The sequence below is a fragment of the Stegostoma tigrinum genome, chromosome 10, assembly GCF_030684315.1.
Source record: "Stegostoma tigrinum isolate sSteTig4 chromosome 10, sSteTig4.hap1, whole genome shotgun sequence".
Classification (NCBI taxonomy): domain Eukaryota; kingdom Metazoa; phylum Chordata; class Chondrichthyes; order Orectolobiformes; family Stegostomatidae; genus Stegostoma; species Stegostoma tigrinum.
In genome coordinates, this window is record NC_081363.1 from 45,219,039 (window position 1) to 45,236,744 (window position 17,706).

At 41.9% G+C, this 17,706-nt stretch overlaps 1 protein-coding gene across 4 annotated transcripts in view; it reads left to right on the top strand.

The window, feature by feature from the left end:
* frmd6 (FERM domain containing 6) overlaps positions 1-17,706 on the top strand; it is a 188,603-nt gene that overhangs the window by 145,582 nt on the left and 25,315 nt on the right. For all 4 annotated transcript variants that reach the window (XM_048537817.2, XM_048537816.2, XM_048537819.2 and 1 more), the window contains 3 exons: positions 3,438-3,593; positions 12,131-12,196; positions 15,419-15,487. In XM_048537817.2, the coding sequence (XP_048393774.1) occupies positions 3,438-3,593; positions 12,131-12,196; positions 15,419-15,487 (291 nt within the window). The remainder of the gene's footprint in view (positions 1-3,437; positions 3,594-12,130; positions 12,197-15,418; positions 15,488-17,706) is intronic.

Sequence of the window (17,706 nt, forward strand, 5' to 3'; positions counted from 1 at the left end):
CACCATCTGCAATCCGAACCCACCACCATTTACATTTTTCCCTCCCCACCCTTATCTGCTTTCTGGAGGGACCACTCTCTCACCCAGCAACCCTGCAACTGCAGGAAGTACTACAACTGCCCCTACACCACCCCCCCCCCCACCCCCATCCCAGGCCCCAAGAAGCCTTTTCACATCAATCAGATGTTCACCTGCACATCTGCTAATGTGGTGTACTGTATCCTCTACATCGGGGAAACCAGATGGAGACTTAGGGACTACTTTGCACAACGATCCTACTGGAAGGTTGCGGGAACCCTGCAGCCCAATAGTATCAATATGGGCTTCACAAGCTTCAATATCACCCCTCCCCCTACTGCATCCCAAAACCGGCCCAGCTTGTCCCCACCTCCCTAACCTGCTACCCATCCCATCCTCCCACCTGAAGCCCCACCCCCATCTCCTAACTACTAACCTCGTCCCGTCCCTTTGACCTGTCCATCCTCCCTGGACTGACCTAAGCCCTCCCTACCTCCCCACCTACACTCACCTTTACTGGCTCCATCCCCGCCTCTTTGACCTGTCTGTCTCCTCTCCACCTATCTTCTCCTTTGCCCATCTTCTATCCTCCTCCCTCTCTCTCCTTATTTATTTCAGAACCCCCTTCCCCTCCCCCATTTCTGAAGAAGGGTCTAGTCCCGAAACGTCAGCTTTCCTGCACCTCTGATGCTGCTTAGCCTGCTGTGTTTATCCAGCTCTACACCTTGTTATCACTGGTATCTACCTAACATCCTTTTGCAGTTGTTTGAATTTTGTATTGATGAATACAGAATTTCTAATAAACCAAATGATCAGGGTCACCTTGTAAATATTATTTCACATTTACACCTCCTGTTTGGAACTAAAAGAAAAGTTTGAAAGGTGAGTGTATAAGTTCTTTCATCAAGAAGGTAGCTTCAGTCAGTTGGATTTGTAAGCATAGTAAGATGAATCCTTATCATATTGAAGCTTTTTCATCTGTGTGCAGCTCCCAATGTATGCAAAACTTTCCCTTCTGTCTCCACCTGCACAAATTTGCATACTTTTGAATGCATCACCCATTCCACACGAGTGTTAGGCAACAAAGTAGAATCAAAACGTCTCTCCTTTGATATTGCCATTGCTGAATTCCCTACCATCAACATCCTGAGGATTACCATCAACCAGCAACTTAACTGGTTCAGCCACATTTCAAGACCAACTCAGAAGCTGGAAATTCAGCTGTGTGTGCTTCCCCTCTCAACTGCCCAAATTTGTCCACTATCTCAAAAACACAAGTGAGGAATATATTAGAACATTCCATTTTCTCAGATGAGTGCAGATCCAAAAAGAAGCTTGACTGTTCAAGACAGAGCAGCCCACTTGACCAGCACCACAACGTTCACTGCCTCTACCACTGTGGCAGCAACGTGTACCATCTACAAAGTGCATTGCAATAACTTATCAAGCCACGTTGACAGCATGTCCTAAACCTGTGCCTCTACCACTTAGAAGAATAAGAGCAGCAGATTCCCAAAAGCAGCATCACGTGCAAGTCACGTGCCATCCTAATATCGAATGAATCATTACACCTTCACCTTGGACCTCTCTCTATAACAGCATTGGGTGCAATGACACCACTCAGACTGCACTAGTTTGAGAAGTACTTTCTCATCACCTTCTCAGGGACAAGTATGGGTAGGCAATAAATGCTGAATTTCCATATCCCATGGACTATGCTTTTTTAAAAAAGAGGTCTGGTCTTTTGATTATGTTATTTCACAGCAGCAAACATTGTAAGCTGTCCCATAGGTGCAGCTCTTTAATCAACTGTAACAACTTTAAGTATTTTCTGCATAGATGTGTATGCTAATTTTTCCGTAATTAGTTATTTTACACATTTAGCTAATTTAGTTGCAACAAGAATGCACTGACTGTTAGCAAGGAGAATTTTTATAAGAAATAGTTTAGACAGAACAAGGACTTATGAGAATGCTAAAAGATATTCTGTAATATTCCCTAATGCTGTTTTCTTTTAAGTAGCAAATTGCTGACTTAATTATTTGTGTGCTGAATACCATAATGACCTCAGTGCAGAAACCGAAAAAAACAGAACACAGAAACCACAAAATAACAGGGGACTTATGTTACTATGTATTTAAGATAAATCTTAGAGAATTTAAAGGCAATGTTTTGGGTCTGAATACACAATCTCATGTTTTTAGGAAGCTTTGAAGAATAAACCCCTGGCTGTTTTTGCTTTGTAAATAAGATGTGTGTGTGTGTGTGTGTGTGTGTGCATTGTATGATAATGAAATACAAAATTTTAGACTGACGTAAGTACTTTTGTCATTTTAAATCGTCATTTCATTATGTTTGCAAACCCTTAAACTTTATTCTCAAAGTTGATCCAAATGCTAAACTGGCATCTTTTGATCCAGATTAATTTAATAGGAGGGTTCAACTGAGTGTTCCAAACTGGGAACAACATGAAATAGAAATTAAGGGAGCAGACATCATATGTTGTATCATCTGTATATTTCAGCCATACAGTTACTAACATTGTGATTTGACACAGTCCAATAATTATTATTTTGATTTGAATTTCTTATTGTCTCATCCTTTAGTTTCTGTTACAGCAAAGCGATAAATATGAGCACAACATGACTCCTCTGTGCTTTTGCTTTTGGCCCTTTTTGTCAGTATATAGTGCGCATTCATTTTGAAGCACAGTTGGCCTTGAATAGGGAGTGTGATCTGTTTTAGTCTGAGATTGGGTGGGAAGTGATAAAATCTGAGGTTGATTAGACATAATATTAGCAACAGACTGTTGTGAAGCAGTCACCACTTTAGCACTCACTCGTCATTTTTAGTGCTGTCATTCAAAATGCACTAGTCAGAGTTGGAGGCAAAAAGAGGAAAACAATATGTACTGGGAAGAACATCCGAAAACTTCAACCATATATTTATTTCATATAAGAACTGAAAATATCACTCTGATACCAATTTTGCTCTTTGTAAAGCGAGTGTTGGGTTTTAATGACTGATTGACAGACACCAACAGCTGGATTGTTGAATTACTTACTTGCCACGGGTAAATTGAAACATAATTCAAATAGAATAGAAAGTGTCATGAGTTAACACCTTGAAAACAACTGGACAGCATTGAGCATTTTACATATTCAAAGTTAGACAGTGCTGTTTCAACTTGTCATACCCCTAATCATTGTAATGGATCTAATGCTATCATGAAAGGGCTTGTTTGCCTAAGTGTGAAACTGGTGACAATATCATAGACAAATATATGCATAAGGATACATGTAAGTACTGTAATATTTTGAAGCTGCAGTTATTTTATTCCAAGAAGATTGTATAATTGTCACAGATTATATAACATGGTACAAAAATATTTGATTTAAAAAGATTATTTACTCTTGTAGGTGGTTACCAAGCGAGGAAAGGAATACATTTTGAAACACATTCCAAACATGCACAAGGACCAGTACGCACTTACAGCCTCCGAAGCACATCTCAAATACATCAAGGAGGCTGTCCAGTTAGATGATGTAGCCGTTCATTATTACAGGCTTTATAAGGTAAGGAACAGAGTAGATATATTGTGGCTTCAGTTCAGACAGAGTGCTCAGAATGTTTATAGAAAGCACTGTCTGGAAGAATTTTCTGTTTAATGAGATTTATTTTTATCTGGTTGCTTTCACAACCTGAGAAGGTTAATCAGGTTAGTGGAATAGTTGCCTGCAGTCAGATTAGGATTGTCAAGCAGAGTTTGGGGAAATAACAATCCAGAACAAAGATCGAAGTAGTGAGTGACATGTTAGAGATGAAAACTGCAGCAACTCTGCTTAAAGAATGGTTTGTGTTGTTGTAGCAACTGATCAGGCTAAGATGGTGCAGGGTAAGTATGGCATTTCACAAAGGAGGAAAATGCTAGAAAGGAGCAATTTTTGCATCTAGCAATAACACTTCACCTTTGGCTTTTGTTACTTTTTTTGTCTTCTTTTTATTTAGTAACAATGGAGGCCAAAAGGAATTAAGAGTCCTGTCCTGGTTTAAGTGGAGGGAGGGAGTGGCATAATGGGAATGCCATGGGACTTGTAATCCAGAAATGCAGGCTAATGTTTTGGGGATGGGTTTTCAAACCCTATAACAGCAGATAGTGATATTTCAATTTAACAAATATATAAAAATAAAAGCTAGCCTAATGATGAGCATGGCGCTATGGCTGATTGTTTAAAAAGCTGTTAGGTTCACTAATGGCCTTTTGAGCTTGAAATTGTCGCCCTGGCCTTATGTGCCATACGTGCAACTCCAGATCCACAACACTGTGTTTATGTTTGACTTGTAACTGCCCTCCAAAATAGCTTAACAAACCACTCAGTTGTATCAAAATGCTACAAAATGCTACAAGGGAATGAATCCAGGCAGACTACCCAACATCAACCTGCGCATCAGAAGAAATGAGGCAGACAGAGTCTTGTTGACCTTGCAAAGTCCTCCGGGGGTTTGTGCCAAAATTCAGAGGTGTCTAACAGACTAGTCAAGTAACAGCCTGACATTATCATACCCATAGACTCATACCTTACATACAATATCTCAGACACCACCATTGCCATTCCTAAGTAAGTCCTGCTCCACAGCTGCTAGGCACTGTGGTATACATTAGGCAAGATATTGCCCCAGGAGACCTCACCATTGACTCTGAACCTTGAAGGTACTCTGTCTGAGGGATTTCAATTTTCCATTACTAAGAGTGACTCCATAGTATTGCTACTGATTGAAAAGGTCAAAGCTGAAAGGACATAGCTGCTGGGCTGGGTCTGTGACATGTATTGAAGGAACCAACAAGGGGAGAATCTGTTTGACCTCCTCCTCAGCAATCTGCCTGGTCACAAGTGTATGTGCTCATGACAGTATCAGTGGCAGTCACCACCATGCAGTCCTTGTGGAGATGAAAGCCTGTTTACACACATTGAGGATACCCTCCATTATTTTATGTGGCACAATCACTGTGCTAGTGGGACATACTTGGGATAGATCTAACAACTCCAGACTAGGCATCCAGGAGGGCCTAGGAGTTGTCATCAGTAGCATTCTATCATTACCATCAGATCAGGAGGTCAATCCTGGTTCAGTGAAGACAGCAGGAGGGCATGGCAGGAGCAGCACCAGGCACAGTTCAACTTAGTGAAGCTGCTTGTGTGCCAAACAGCAGAAGCAGCCTGCTAAGAAAGGGATATGGGAGTCCATAGCCAATGGATCACCTCTAAGTTCTGTATTCTTGCCATATCCAGTCATGAATGGTTATGGACAATTAAACCACTAGCGTGGGGGTTCATCCTGAAATGCCAAGAAAATGATTCATTGGAGCCTTCTGCTGAAATCCCCAGCGTCACGAATGCCAGTCTTCAACTTGATTCAGCTTCTTGTGATTTGAAGAAATGGCTGAAGACACAAGATACTGCAGGGTCTATGGGCTGTGAAAAGATTTTGGTGATATTACTGAAGACCTGTCCTCTAGAGACTAGCCTCATCTCTAGGTAAGCTATTTTAGTACAGCTACAGCACTGGTATCTACCCAACAATGTGTAAAATTGCCAGGTAAACAACAATTCCAAAGATAACAAGGTGTAGAGCCGGATGAACACAGCAGGCCAAGCAGCATCAGAGGAGCAGGAAAGCTGACGCTTCAGGCCTAGAATTCCAAACCGGTGAATTTCCAACCCAGCAGGCTACACCTGATTATTGGCAATGTGATGGAAGAGTTTGTCGACAATGTGACCCTGTGAAGGAACAATCTCACCTACACAGAGTTTGGATTCCTGAAGGACCACTCAGTACCTGACCTCATTCGAGCCTCGGTCCAAACATGAACAAAAGAGCTGAACTTCAGGGGTGAGTTGAGAGTGACTGTCCTTGGCAACATGCAACTGAGTATGACATCAACGGCCCTGTCAAAACTCAAGTTGAGGGGAATTAGGGGAGTAAATACTCTGCTGGTTAGAGTCATGCAGATCATAAAGGAAGTTGGTTGTTTTTGGTGGAGGTCAGTCATTCAGCTCCAGGAGATCTCTGCAGGAGTTCCTCAGTGTAGTGTCCTTGGTCCAACCATCTTCAGCTCCTTTGTCAATGACATCATCTCCATCATAAGGTCAGAAGTGGTTAACTGTGAAATTTTCAGCACCATTTGCAACTCCTCAGAAACTGGTGCAACCCAAGCCCATATGCATTAAGATCTGGACAATGTCCAGCCTTGAGCTGATAAGGGGAAAATAATATTCAACCATGTATGTTGTGGATACCAGAATGTGTAAGAGGCTAGGAATTCTGAATGCAGTGACTCATCTTCTGTCTCCTAATGCTGTTCACCATCTACAAGGTGAAAATCAGGAGTGTGATGGAGTACTCTCTCTATTTGCAAATAGCAGTTTAAGCTCAACAGTATTCAGGACAAAGCAGTCCGCTTTCAGCATTCATTCCCTTCACTCCTGATGTACAGTGGCAGCACTTTGTACTGTCTACAACATGCATTCACCGAAGCTCCTTCAACAACGTGTTCCAAGCCCATGATCTCTAACACCTACAAGACTAGGGGAGCAACAACATCTGCAAGATCCCATGCAAGTCACACACCTATCTGACGTGGAACAGCATTGTTGTTCCTTCACCGGTATGGGGTCAAAATTCTGGAACCATCTTCCTAACAACAGTGATCTTACACCGTAAGAACTGCAGCAGTTCAAGAAGGCAGCTTACCACTACTTTTTCCAAGCCATTAGGGCTGGTCGATAAAGCTTGCCTAGCCAGTGACGCCCACATTCTATGGAACAAATAATAAGAAACATGCCTTGTGTATCCAGCAGGAATATAGCAATATGTAAACGCATCTTAACACTTTCTTCTTGGCTCTCACTATATCATGATAACCTACTACAAATCCATTGCCCTGATTAACACAAAAAGCACATATTCAAATCTCAGAAACATTGGCCATTGACCTAGCCATTGTATTTATGCATAAACTCTTACTCTTCTGCACATGTGTATAACACAGTATGTTCTGTTCAGGCTTGTTGCCTCCACAGACTAAAGCTATTTTGCTGAGCAAAGTGAACTGCCACAATTGTCACTTACCTACTGTATGTTGCAAACCTTTGTTTCTGTTATTCATTCTGTTAATAGTGGAACAAGTGCATGAGGAGAACTGGCTTACACATTATTCCAATGAACAGCAAAATACGAAGGATGTTTCTTCATTTTCATTGCAGTCTAGTTTTGATACCTGCATTAGCAGAATGTGTTTTATTTCATTGGATATAATTTGGCACGCATTGAATAAGATAGCACTGCATCACAGGAGAATGATTGCTGTATGTGATTGTAATGCTGCCAAATAGAAATTATATTGTAAACAGGAAAAAGCAGACTGACTGTGTTCCCTGTTGATGTATGGCCAACACCCAAAATAGAAATCATGTCATATAACTAATTTTGAAATATTCACTAAATAACACTCATTATTCTGTATCTGCCAAATGTCCTGTGCAATCTACTATTTTGCCTAGGACTCGTATAGTAAATGGTAAGGTCCTGAGGAGTGTTGAGGAACAGAGGAACCTAGGAGTACAAGTACATAGCTCATTGAAAGCAGCACCATAGGTGGACAGAGTAGTGGGGAAGGCATTTAGCATGCTGGCCTTCTTCGGTCGAGACATTGAATATAGGATTTTGGACATTATGTTACAGTTTTATACGTCATTGGTGAGGTCGTACTTGGAGCGTTGTATACAGTTTTGGTCACCCTGTTACAAGAAAGACTGGAAAGTGTGCAAAGATGATTTCTGAGGATGTTGCTGGGACTAGTATGCCTGAGTTATAGGGAGAGGTTGTCCAGGATAGGACTTTATCCCTTGGAATGTAGGACAATGATGGGTGATCTTATTGATGTGTATAAAACTATGAGGGGCTAATAGGATAATGCATATAGTCTTTTTTCCAGGGATGGAAAATTGAAAACGAGGGGACACAGGTTTAGCTGAGAAGGGAAAGATTTAAGAAGAATCTGAAGGGCAACTTCAGAGAGTAGTGCAAGTCTGGAATGGGCTGCCAGAGAAAGTGTTTGAGACAGGTACATTAGCAACATTTGAAAGACATTTGGATAGGTACATTAACCCACACTATGGCCAGTGCTTTATGTTTATGCATCATGGTAGATTTGGTGGCTGGGAGGTTGTTTATTGTGTGAGATGGTTGTGGGTGGGACCCTACTGCCTTTCTGCCTTGTCTCCAGTTGGCGAAGTTGAAAAGCCCCTTTGGGCGGTCTTCAAGACCTATCACCAAATGCAGACTTCTAAGAGCCTTCCATTGCCTCCACTACTATTAACCCAGCAGTGGACACCCATGTCTCTGAGCATGACATATAACTGGAGCTGGTCACTTGTGATCTTTTGTCCTTGTCCCTCATTCAAAAGTTGTAAGATTAGGTGGATCGTGAGACCTAAGGTCAGGAAGGAGAGGAGACACTGAGAACCACAGCCAGCCCTTGCTGCTGACCTCCTTAATACCTCCCTCCACTATGACTTTATGCAACTCCCCCTGCCACCACTTATCTGTAGGTCACTCCATGATTCTGGAGCCCCTGTGAATATATTTCCTACTGTCTTGTGGTGGCGCTGCTGAGCAGAAGAACTTCTGGCCTCTCAGTCAGTGGGACTTCTTGCCAGCTGGGTCCTGATCCAGTGAAAGGGATACTGGTGATCTGCCAACTGCCCGATTGGCTTGTGACATGGTGGACATTTTCAGGAGGGAGATGTATGAGTCTTCTGCAAGCTCTCCAAATGGTAGCTGAGACCCATGATACCTGCATAAAAATCCCTCGGTGACACACACCTCTCTGCAGGACAAAGCGACCCATAATTGGATGGAGTAGCACCTAACCTGGGGACGGGGGTGCTGAGGTGGGTAACAGCAAGACCTGACCTCACAGGTGAGAAGGTGCTGGCAATCATTGGAATGGCCAAGCACAGTAGCATGGCTGAAACTATAGATTCTCACTCCACTTCTCTCTCATCTCAGTTTATGATTTACAAGTTGCAGGATGGTGTAAGCATGCACCTCCAGTTCACTGATTGGTAATAAGCTGCAAATAATGTTTTGTTAAAAATGCGAGCCTCTTCTTGTTAGACAACCAAGTGGTCTTTCTCTACCACATGTGACCAAATAGGCCCTGTAGAGTTCTCCCAGGATAGAGGATAGCATCAATAAAACAACCCGCTGGATTTTGTACCATGCTGAGTTATGGAGATGATTAATCTTACAAGACTGATGCTGCATGGTGCAGATACCAGCCTCTTAAAGGGTCTCTCCGCATCCAGCAATCTGTGCTCCAATAGGTTCTATTGAGATCTGCTGAGATGTTGGCTTTGGTGGAATCTATGAAAAAGAGTTGTCAGGATGACATCACTGCCATTCCAGTTATGGCCCACTGTTGACTGTAAGCCAGTCCAAAGTATGCCATTTGTTCAAAGATGGTGCAGTTTGAAGCCTGACCTTTTAAAGCCCAGAACTAGTTGCAGACAATCCCTGACAGAGTCCCACAGGAAAAGCCATCAGTGTTCCACCAGCCATGCTGAAGCCCCTGGGGTAGTATTGTACAGAAACACAGGAACAAAGACTCTCACAGCACAGACACAAGGGGAATGCTCAATGGTGGCAGGCTAGTTTAGTGGTTAGCACTGCTGCCCCACAGTGCCGGGGACCTACCCTTGGGTGACTATCTGTATGGCGTTTCCATGTTTACGTGGGTTTCCTCTGGGTGCTCCAGTTTCCTCCCACAATTCATAGATGTGCAGGCTTGGTGCATTTGCCATGGGAAGTGCAGGGTTACAGGGATAGGGTAGGAGAATGGGCCTGGGATGGATGCTTTTTGGAGGGCTGGTGTGGACTCAATGAACAAAATGGCCTACTTCCACACTGTAGGGATTGTATGATGATTTAACTTTTGCATGGAATATTGGATGTCTAACTGGATAAAGTTCATTTGAACTTGTTGTTTGTTGTGACTTTTACTGTAGTTTGGTAACCAACAGGACTCTTTAATTCTATCCATCTTCAGTCCGCCTCCCCCTCTCTTCCTATCTATTTCAGTACCCTCTTCCCATCCCCCTCTCTGATGAAGGGCCTAGGCCCGAAACGTCAACTTTTGTGCTCCTGAGATGCTGCTTGGCCTGCTGTGTTCATCCAGCCTCACATTTTATTATCTTGGATTCTCCAGCATCTGCAGTTCCCGTTACCTCAGGATACTTTAATTATTTATTTAGTGTGGAGGTCTTGTATAGTATGGTTTGGGCAAGTGTTCACGCAAAGTGAGGCAAACATACGGATGTTAATGTGTAGGAGCAGGAGTAGATCATTCAGTCCATCAAGGCCACTTTCCTAACCAGAGAGATCATGGATGATTTGATTATCCTCAACTCCACTTTCCTGCCTTTACCCTTCAACCTTGAATATGTTTAATAACCCAGCCTCAACAGCCCTCTGCGTTAAATTATTTTGCAGATTTATCTTCATTTGAGAGAAGAAAAAATCCTCCTCATCTATGTCTTAAATGGGCAGCCCCTTTATTCTGAGATTATGCCTCCCAGTCCTAGATTCTTCCAGAAAGAGAAACACCCCCTCCGTATGCACTCTGTCAGGTCTCCTTAGAATCTTGTATGTTTCAATAAGGTCCCTTCTCATTCTGCTAAACTCCAACGAATACAGGCCCAGACTGCTTAACCTGTCCTTATGAGAAAATTCCTGCATGTCTGAGATCAACCTCATGACCCCCCATCTGTGTTGCCTCCAATACCAATATATCTTTCCTTAGATGGAGGATCAAAACTTTTTTTACAATATTTTGTCTATGGTCTGCCAGGTGCCTTGTATATTTTTAGCAAAGCCTCTCTGTTTTTACTCTCCTTTGACGTAAGAATTGCCATTTGCTTTCCTTATTACGTACTGAACACGGATCCTAGCTTTTGGTGATTTATGCACCAGACACCTTCAAATCCATCCATGTTGCAGCTTTCTGCAGTCTTTTTCCTTTTAAATAATATTCAGCTCCTCTATGCTTCCTGCCAAAGTGCATAACCTCACATTTTCACATACTATATTCTATCTGCCAAGTTACTATCCACCCATTTAACCTGTCTGTACCCATATGTAGACCCATCCTCGAACTTGATTATAGTACATTCACTTTCCTCATCCAGGCCATAAATATATATTGGAAATAATTGAGGCCCTAGCATTGATCTGTGTGGCACTCCATTAGTTACAAGTTACCATGCTGAAAAATTGTCCCTTATCCCAAATTAGTCATCTGTGAGTTTGTGAATCCTCTTTTATTTTAAGGAGTCTTAATTGGGGTACCTTATTAATTTCCCTTCAGAAGAGTCCTAAGTTCTTTCCTCCCTCCTTCCTCCTTGCTCTTCTTGAGTGGTTTACCATACCCCTAATGGCTAGTGCTGCGTCCTCTACACAGAATACTGCTGACTGCTCTTCAGTACTGTTGAGTTCCTCCAGAATTATCAAGACAACAGGACTATTGCTTCAAACCCCCTGTAATCTGTTCTGTCATCTTTCACCTAGTGACAAGAGCATATCTGAAGCGGTGAGATTGAAAATGGCCACTTCCCTGGAGGTGATATTGTTTAAGACAACTGACTGTCTCTGGCCAGCAGTTCACAGTGGGTGGGACTACTGTCAGGCTTTTTCATTGACCTGCCTGATGCTGTGGCTATTCATGAGAAAAAAAAAGGCAACTCTGGGCTCTTGCTGGTTCTCCAGCCAGTGGACCAAACCACTCATTGTTTCCACTGGCATAAATTATCTTAATTTAGGGCTGTTGTGCATCCTCAATGCAGATGTGAAAAACTTCTTATTCAGGTGTATAAGTTCATAAGTTGGTTATAATTATTTAATGCTGTCAGAAATTATTCCAGACCTATTACTTCACTGATGCTCCATTGCTAACATATAGCTGAAGAAATCATGGTGCAGCCTTCAGCTGCTCAGAAAACTCTTCATTCAGTGAATACTATTGATCTCTATATTATTTTTTCATTCCATTTAGGATAAAAGAGAAATTGATGCTTCACTGATGTTGGGCTTGACTCTTCAAGGACTTCAGATATTTCAGGTCAGAAAAAGAACTGTTTTGTAAAAGTCCAGCTCCTGTCCTTTTTCTTGCCTTTCATGGGTGCTGACCTGACTGAGAGCCATCCATCTTGAAAGATAATGCAGCAAGTGTCAAATCAGTTCAGCTTCTTTGTCATTTTGTCACACCGTATGTGGCTGAAGAATTCAATTCCTTAGCAACGGTCCTTGCCAAAGGCAAAAATCACATGTTGGTCATTGTGGACTTTCAGTTTGCTACACACTGAGTTTGCTTAAAACATCATGTTTATGAAGACCGTCCTAACACATTACTAGCTTCCAATCTCACTGTCCTTAACTCGCTACTATACTTAACCCTACTCTATCCAATGTACTGTGCCCAGTTCCATCTCCCTTCCTCCTACCCAAACATGGCCCATGTCTCTCTCCATTTCCAATGTGCTACAAATATAGTAACAGATCTCCTTCACTGCTGTAGTTTAGATAAGTTTTGCATTTTGTACATTGTTTTGTTTAGAATAAGTTTAGAACATAGAACAGTATAGCACAGTAAAGGCTGTTCGGCCCACTATTATGCTACTCCAAGTTCAAACTACCCTGCATACCCTACATTTTGCTATCATCCATGTGCTTATCCAAAAGTCGCTTAAATGTCCCTAATGTATCTGACTCCACTACCACTGCCGGCGGCACATTCCATGTACTCGCCATTCTGTGTGCAAAGAACCTACCTCTGACATCTTCCCTATACCTTCCTCCAACCGCCTTAAAATTATGCCACCTCATAATATTCATTTCCGCCCTGGGAGAAAGCCTCTGGCTATTCACTCTGTCTATGCCTCTCATCATCTCTTACACCTCTATTAAGTCACCTGCCATCCTTCTTTTCTCCAGTGAGAAAATCCCTGGCTCCCTCAACGTTTCCTCATAAGACCTGCCCTCTGGACCAGGCAGCATCTGGGTGAATCTCCTCTGCACCTTCTCTAAAGATCCCACAACCTTCCTATTATGAGGCAACCAGAACTGAACACACTATTCCAAGTGTGTTCTAACCAGGGTTTCATAGAGCTGCAGCATAACCTTGTGGCTCTTAAACTCAGTTCCCTGCCAATGAAAGCAAACATGCCATATGCTTTCTTAACAACTCTATCAATTTGGGTTGCGACTTTGAGGAATCTGTGGACGTGGACATGGACCCCAAGATCCCTCTGCTCCTCCACTCTGCCAAAAATCCTGCCATTGACCCTGTGTTCTGCATTCAAATTTGACCTTCCAAAATGAATCACTTCACAATTTAAATTTTCAGCCTTCATATGCTTGTTGAATTTTACGCAGACTCCTGCTTCTAAAAAGGATCAAATGGGGAGACAGTTTGGTCTCCATCAGCACAGTTGTATTTTTCTGTTATTCATTCATATGATGTGGCCATTGCTGCCTCGGTCGGCATTTATTGTCCATTTCTAATGGTCTTTGAGTAGATGGCGGTGCCACTCCAATGGGTCTGGACCTGGTTTCCTAATCAATACTGCTTCTTGACTCTCAAACTTGGCTGGCCCAAGCCCCAAAAACCTTGATTCTCATTGGTGTTTGCTTCCTTCAACAGCCTCCAGTTCAGAGCTTGACCTCCAACCACCAAATAGCTCTGAGCTCCTCCTTAGTGGCAACAGGTCATGGCTTTCAGTGCGTCTCTCTTGCAATCTTGCTTGGAGTCTATGCTGCACTTGGTTTCCTCCTCTTGCTAAACAATTAAAACTCCAAAAATTATTGTGATTCAATTCATTTTCATTTTCACAAAGAGATTTTCTGCAATTTGGTTACTAAATAGCAGAAGAAAATTCAATCATTTTAATTTTTATTTAACTCTAATTTAGCAGCATTAATGTGTATTAACTACTCCACTGTAAACAGACTCCTTTCTCAACCTAAACAGTTGCAAGGGCCAAAATTACTGTTGAATGCACATATTGTGTGTTTGTTCATAATGTACACGGTGCTAAATTTCAGAGGTGTTTTCTGACACAGTGTTAAAGCCTTGAAACGTTAAAAGTAATGTTAGAGATCCTGCAATTCCTAACTTGCTGCCTAGTCAGAATGATCTCAAATGACTATATATTTCACAACATCAGGGTGAGTCTTAGTCCATTTTCTGAAGGCCAGAAACATTATTTGAGCTGAAGAAAAGATAGAATTTAGGTTCAAAGATATAAGTCAGAGTGAAGAATAAACAATAAGAAGGTTTCAGAAACATAATGTTTTGAATAAGTTTTGTGAAATTGTAAATGTTTTATGTCAGACATTTTCTGCTTCATGTGTGCTGCAGCCAAGATATGTAAACATTATGTAGAGTGTCTATGCATTTGATAATACAGATTAGTGGAAGTTCGTGGATACGATGGACCTACATTTATATTCTCATTTTGCCTGTATACAACATTGATGTATAGTTCAACCTATTATGCTGTAAATATGATCTTACATTTTTTGCATCTTATAACACAAAACAGTGATATATCTTAGTTACAAGATAACTGCTTTTGTTGAATTCGATTGTCAGTGCTACCTCTTACTATAAGAGGGTACTGAGCTAATAGTTATAAATGCATAAATCAACATTTTTCTTTCTTACCCCTGGATCCAAAACAGTTATCTGGGCATTTTAGTGCCTTGTGATCCAGATTTTAAAAAATTTAAATATGGACAGTCATGCTCCAGAGTCATCTATGCATTGAGGAATCCCCAGTGCTATTGGCATATATTGTCCAGGATCCTATAGGGAAAGTTTACCTCAACATACCTAAAATATTTTCCTTATTTTAATATATCTTTCGCTTTTATGTATTTTGATCATCAGCGAAATCTGAATTTTGCTAAAATTGCTCTTTGATGATTACATAAAAATGTCAAATTTAACTCTGCACATGATTCAGCAGAAGGTAAGAAGATGCTGATATGGAGCTACAATTACATTGTAATCATTATCATTTTCACTGTACAACATTTCATTTTCCTTATAGAAGACAGAATATAACTATAATGCTGCTTCTTACTGAGTACTAGTAGACTCAAACACTTTCTCTTATTCTCATGATTAGTATGGTCATGCTAGCTAGGAAAAGGAATTCTCATTTTCAGTAACTAAATCTTAAATGCATTTCTTCCTCACTTTTATGTCCCAGTATAAAGGATAATTAATTGAGGATTTTGTCAACTGAATATATTTATTTCATGATTTAATGTTTTCCAGGTTGTGGGAGAATCTAAGCAATTGTTGTATGATTTTCCTTGGACCAATGTTGGCAAGCTTGTGTTTGTGGTAAGTTATAAAATCCATAACAGAACTTTACTCCCCTTAAACTATGAGGGAGAGAATGTGTTACTTCCTAGATATTATTTTAGGTCTAAAGGAGACAGATGCTATATTGTTTTAACAGAACAGAATCGTTATCCACACCTTACTTTGGCATCTTTCAAAGCACCACAATAACAGACTTGGAATTTGTTACCAGCAAACAAACCTGTCCACACCTTTCAGCTTTATTCGAAACAGATTTCACAAACAGCATTCTTTTTAAAAAGAAAAATACAATGTATGCTGTGAAATATCACCTTAGAGCCTTTGGTTGTGCTGGAGTGAAACTATACAAATGTACATTGGAGGTGTTTGTCAAAATATTTGCACCATTTTTGTGCTCATTATCATTGCTTTTGGTCAAACCTAAGGAAGTAAAATAAAGCTGTACAATTAGTCTATTACCGTTATTATAAAAACAGAAAATGCGTAAAATATTCAGTAGATATGGCAGCATCTGTGAAGAGAGGGGCACAGTTAATGTACTGGATTGAGACCTTTTCAAGAGTTCTCCTGAAAAGATAATCAGCCTGGAATACCAACAATGTTTCTCTTTGCACAAATGCTGGCAGGGTTGCTGAGTACTTTCAGCAGTTTGGATTTATATGTCAAACTTCCATTGCCTGCAGAGCTTTGCTCTTGTCTACTTTTTAACCCTTTTCGCTGCTGACAATGAGGATCTGCACAGTACTGAATTGAAAAACTTGTAATTATTCTCCGGAACAGTGGAATGCATTTTGCTATTTATTCTTTGTCAGATTCATAGATAAACGAACAACTAATATACATAATTTGATGACATACCTATGTTCATTGCATTTTTGCTGGTCTTTTCACTTCATCGAAGTGCATAATATATTACAGGATTAAGGTAGATAAGGGAAACCATTTGGCTAATCCAGACATACTTCCACATCAAAGCGTCATCCATTGCCTTGTGAAAGTCCCTGAGGTTTTACCTGCACTGAGGTAACATAAGATACTTGTACCAGAGATAATGGGAACTGCAAATGCTGGAGAATCCGAGATAACAAAGTATGGAGCTGGATGAACTCAGCAGTTCCACAACTCATCCCTCACGCCCCACCCCCACAATAACCGCCAAAAGAGAATCCCCCTAGACCTCACATACCACCCCACCAACCTCCGGATCCAACGCATCACCTTCCGACACTTCTGCCATCTACAATCCGACCCCACCACTAAAGACATTTTTCCATCCCCACCCTTGTCTACTTTCCAGAGGGACCGCTCCCCCCGTGACTCCCTTGTCTGCTCCACACTCCCGTCCAACCCCACACATCTGGCACTTTCCCCTGCAACTGCAGGAAGTGCTACACTTGCCCCACACCCCCTCTCTCACCCCCATCCCAGGCCTCAAAAGGACTTTCCACATCGAGCAGATGTTCACCTGCACAACTGCCAATGTGGTATACTGTATCCATTGTACCCAGTGTGGCCTCCTCTACATCAGGGAAACCAAGCGGAGGCTTGGGGACTGCTTTGCAGAACACCTCCACTCGGTTCTCAATAAACAACTTCACCTCCCAATCGTGAACCATTTTAACTCCGCCTCCCATTCCTTAGATGACATGTCCATCATGGGCCTCCTGCAGGGCAACAATGATGCCACCCGAAGGTTGCAGGAACAGCAACTCATATTCCACTTGGGAACCCTGCAGCCCAATGGTATCAATGTGGATTTCTCAAGCTTCAAAATCTCCCCCCCACCCCCCCCCAACCAACTGCATCCGAAAACCAGCCCAGCTCGTCCCTGCCTCCCTAACCTGTTCTTCCTCTCACCTATCCCCTCCTCCCACCTCAAGCCGCACCTCCATTTCCTACCTGCTAACCTCATTCCGCCCCCTTGACCTGTCCGTCCTCCCCGGACTATCCCCTCCCTATCTCCTCACCCATACTCTCCTGTCCACCTATCTTCTCCTCTATCCATCTTTGCTCTGCCTCCCCCTCTCTCCCTATTTATTTCAGAATGCTCTCCCCATCTCCCTTTTCTGATGAAGGATCTAGGCCCGAAACGTCAGCTTTTGTGCTCCTAAGATGCTGCTCGGCCTGCTGTGTTTATCCAGCTCCACACTTTGTTTTCTAACATAGCATACTTTGTGTTTTATGACATAATTCGTAAACTGCCTTTTACCACATTATGCTTCTGGACCCTTCTACAG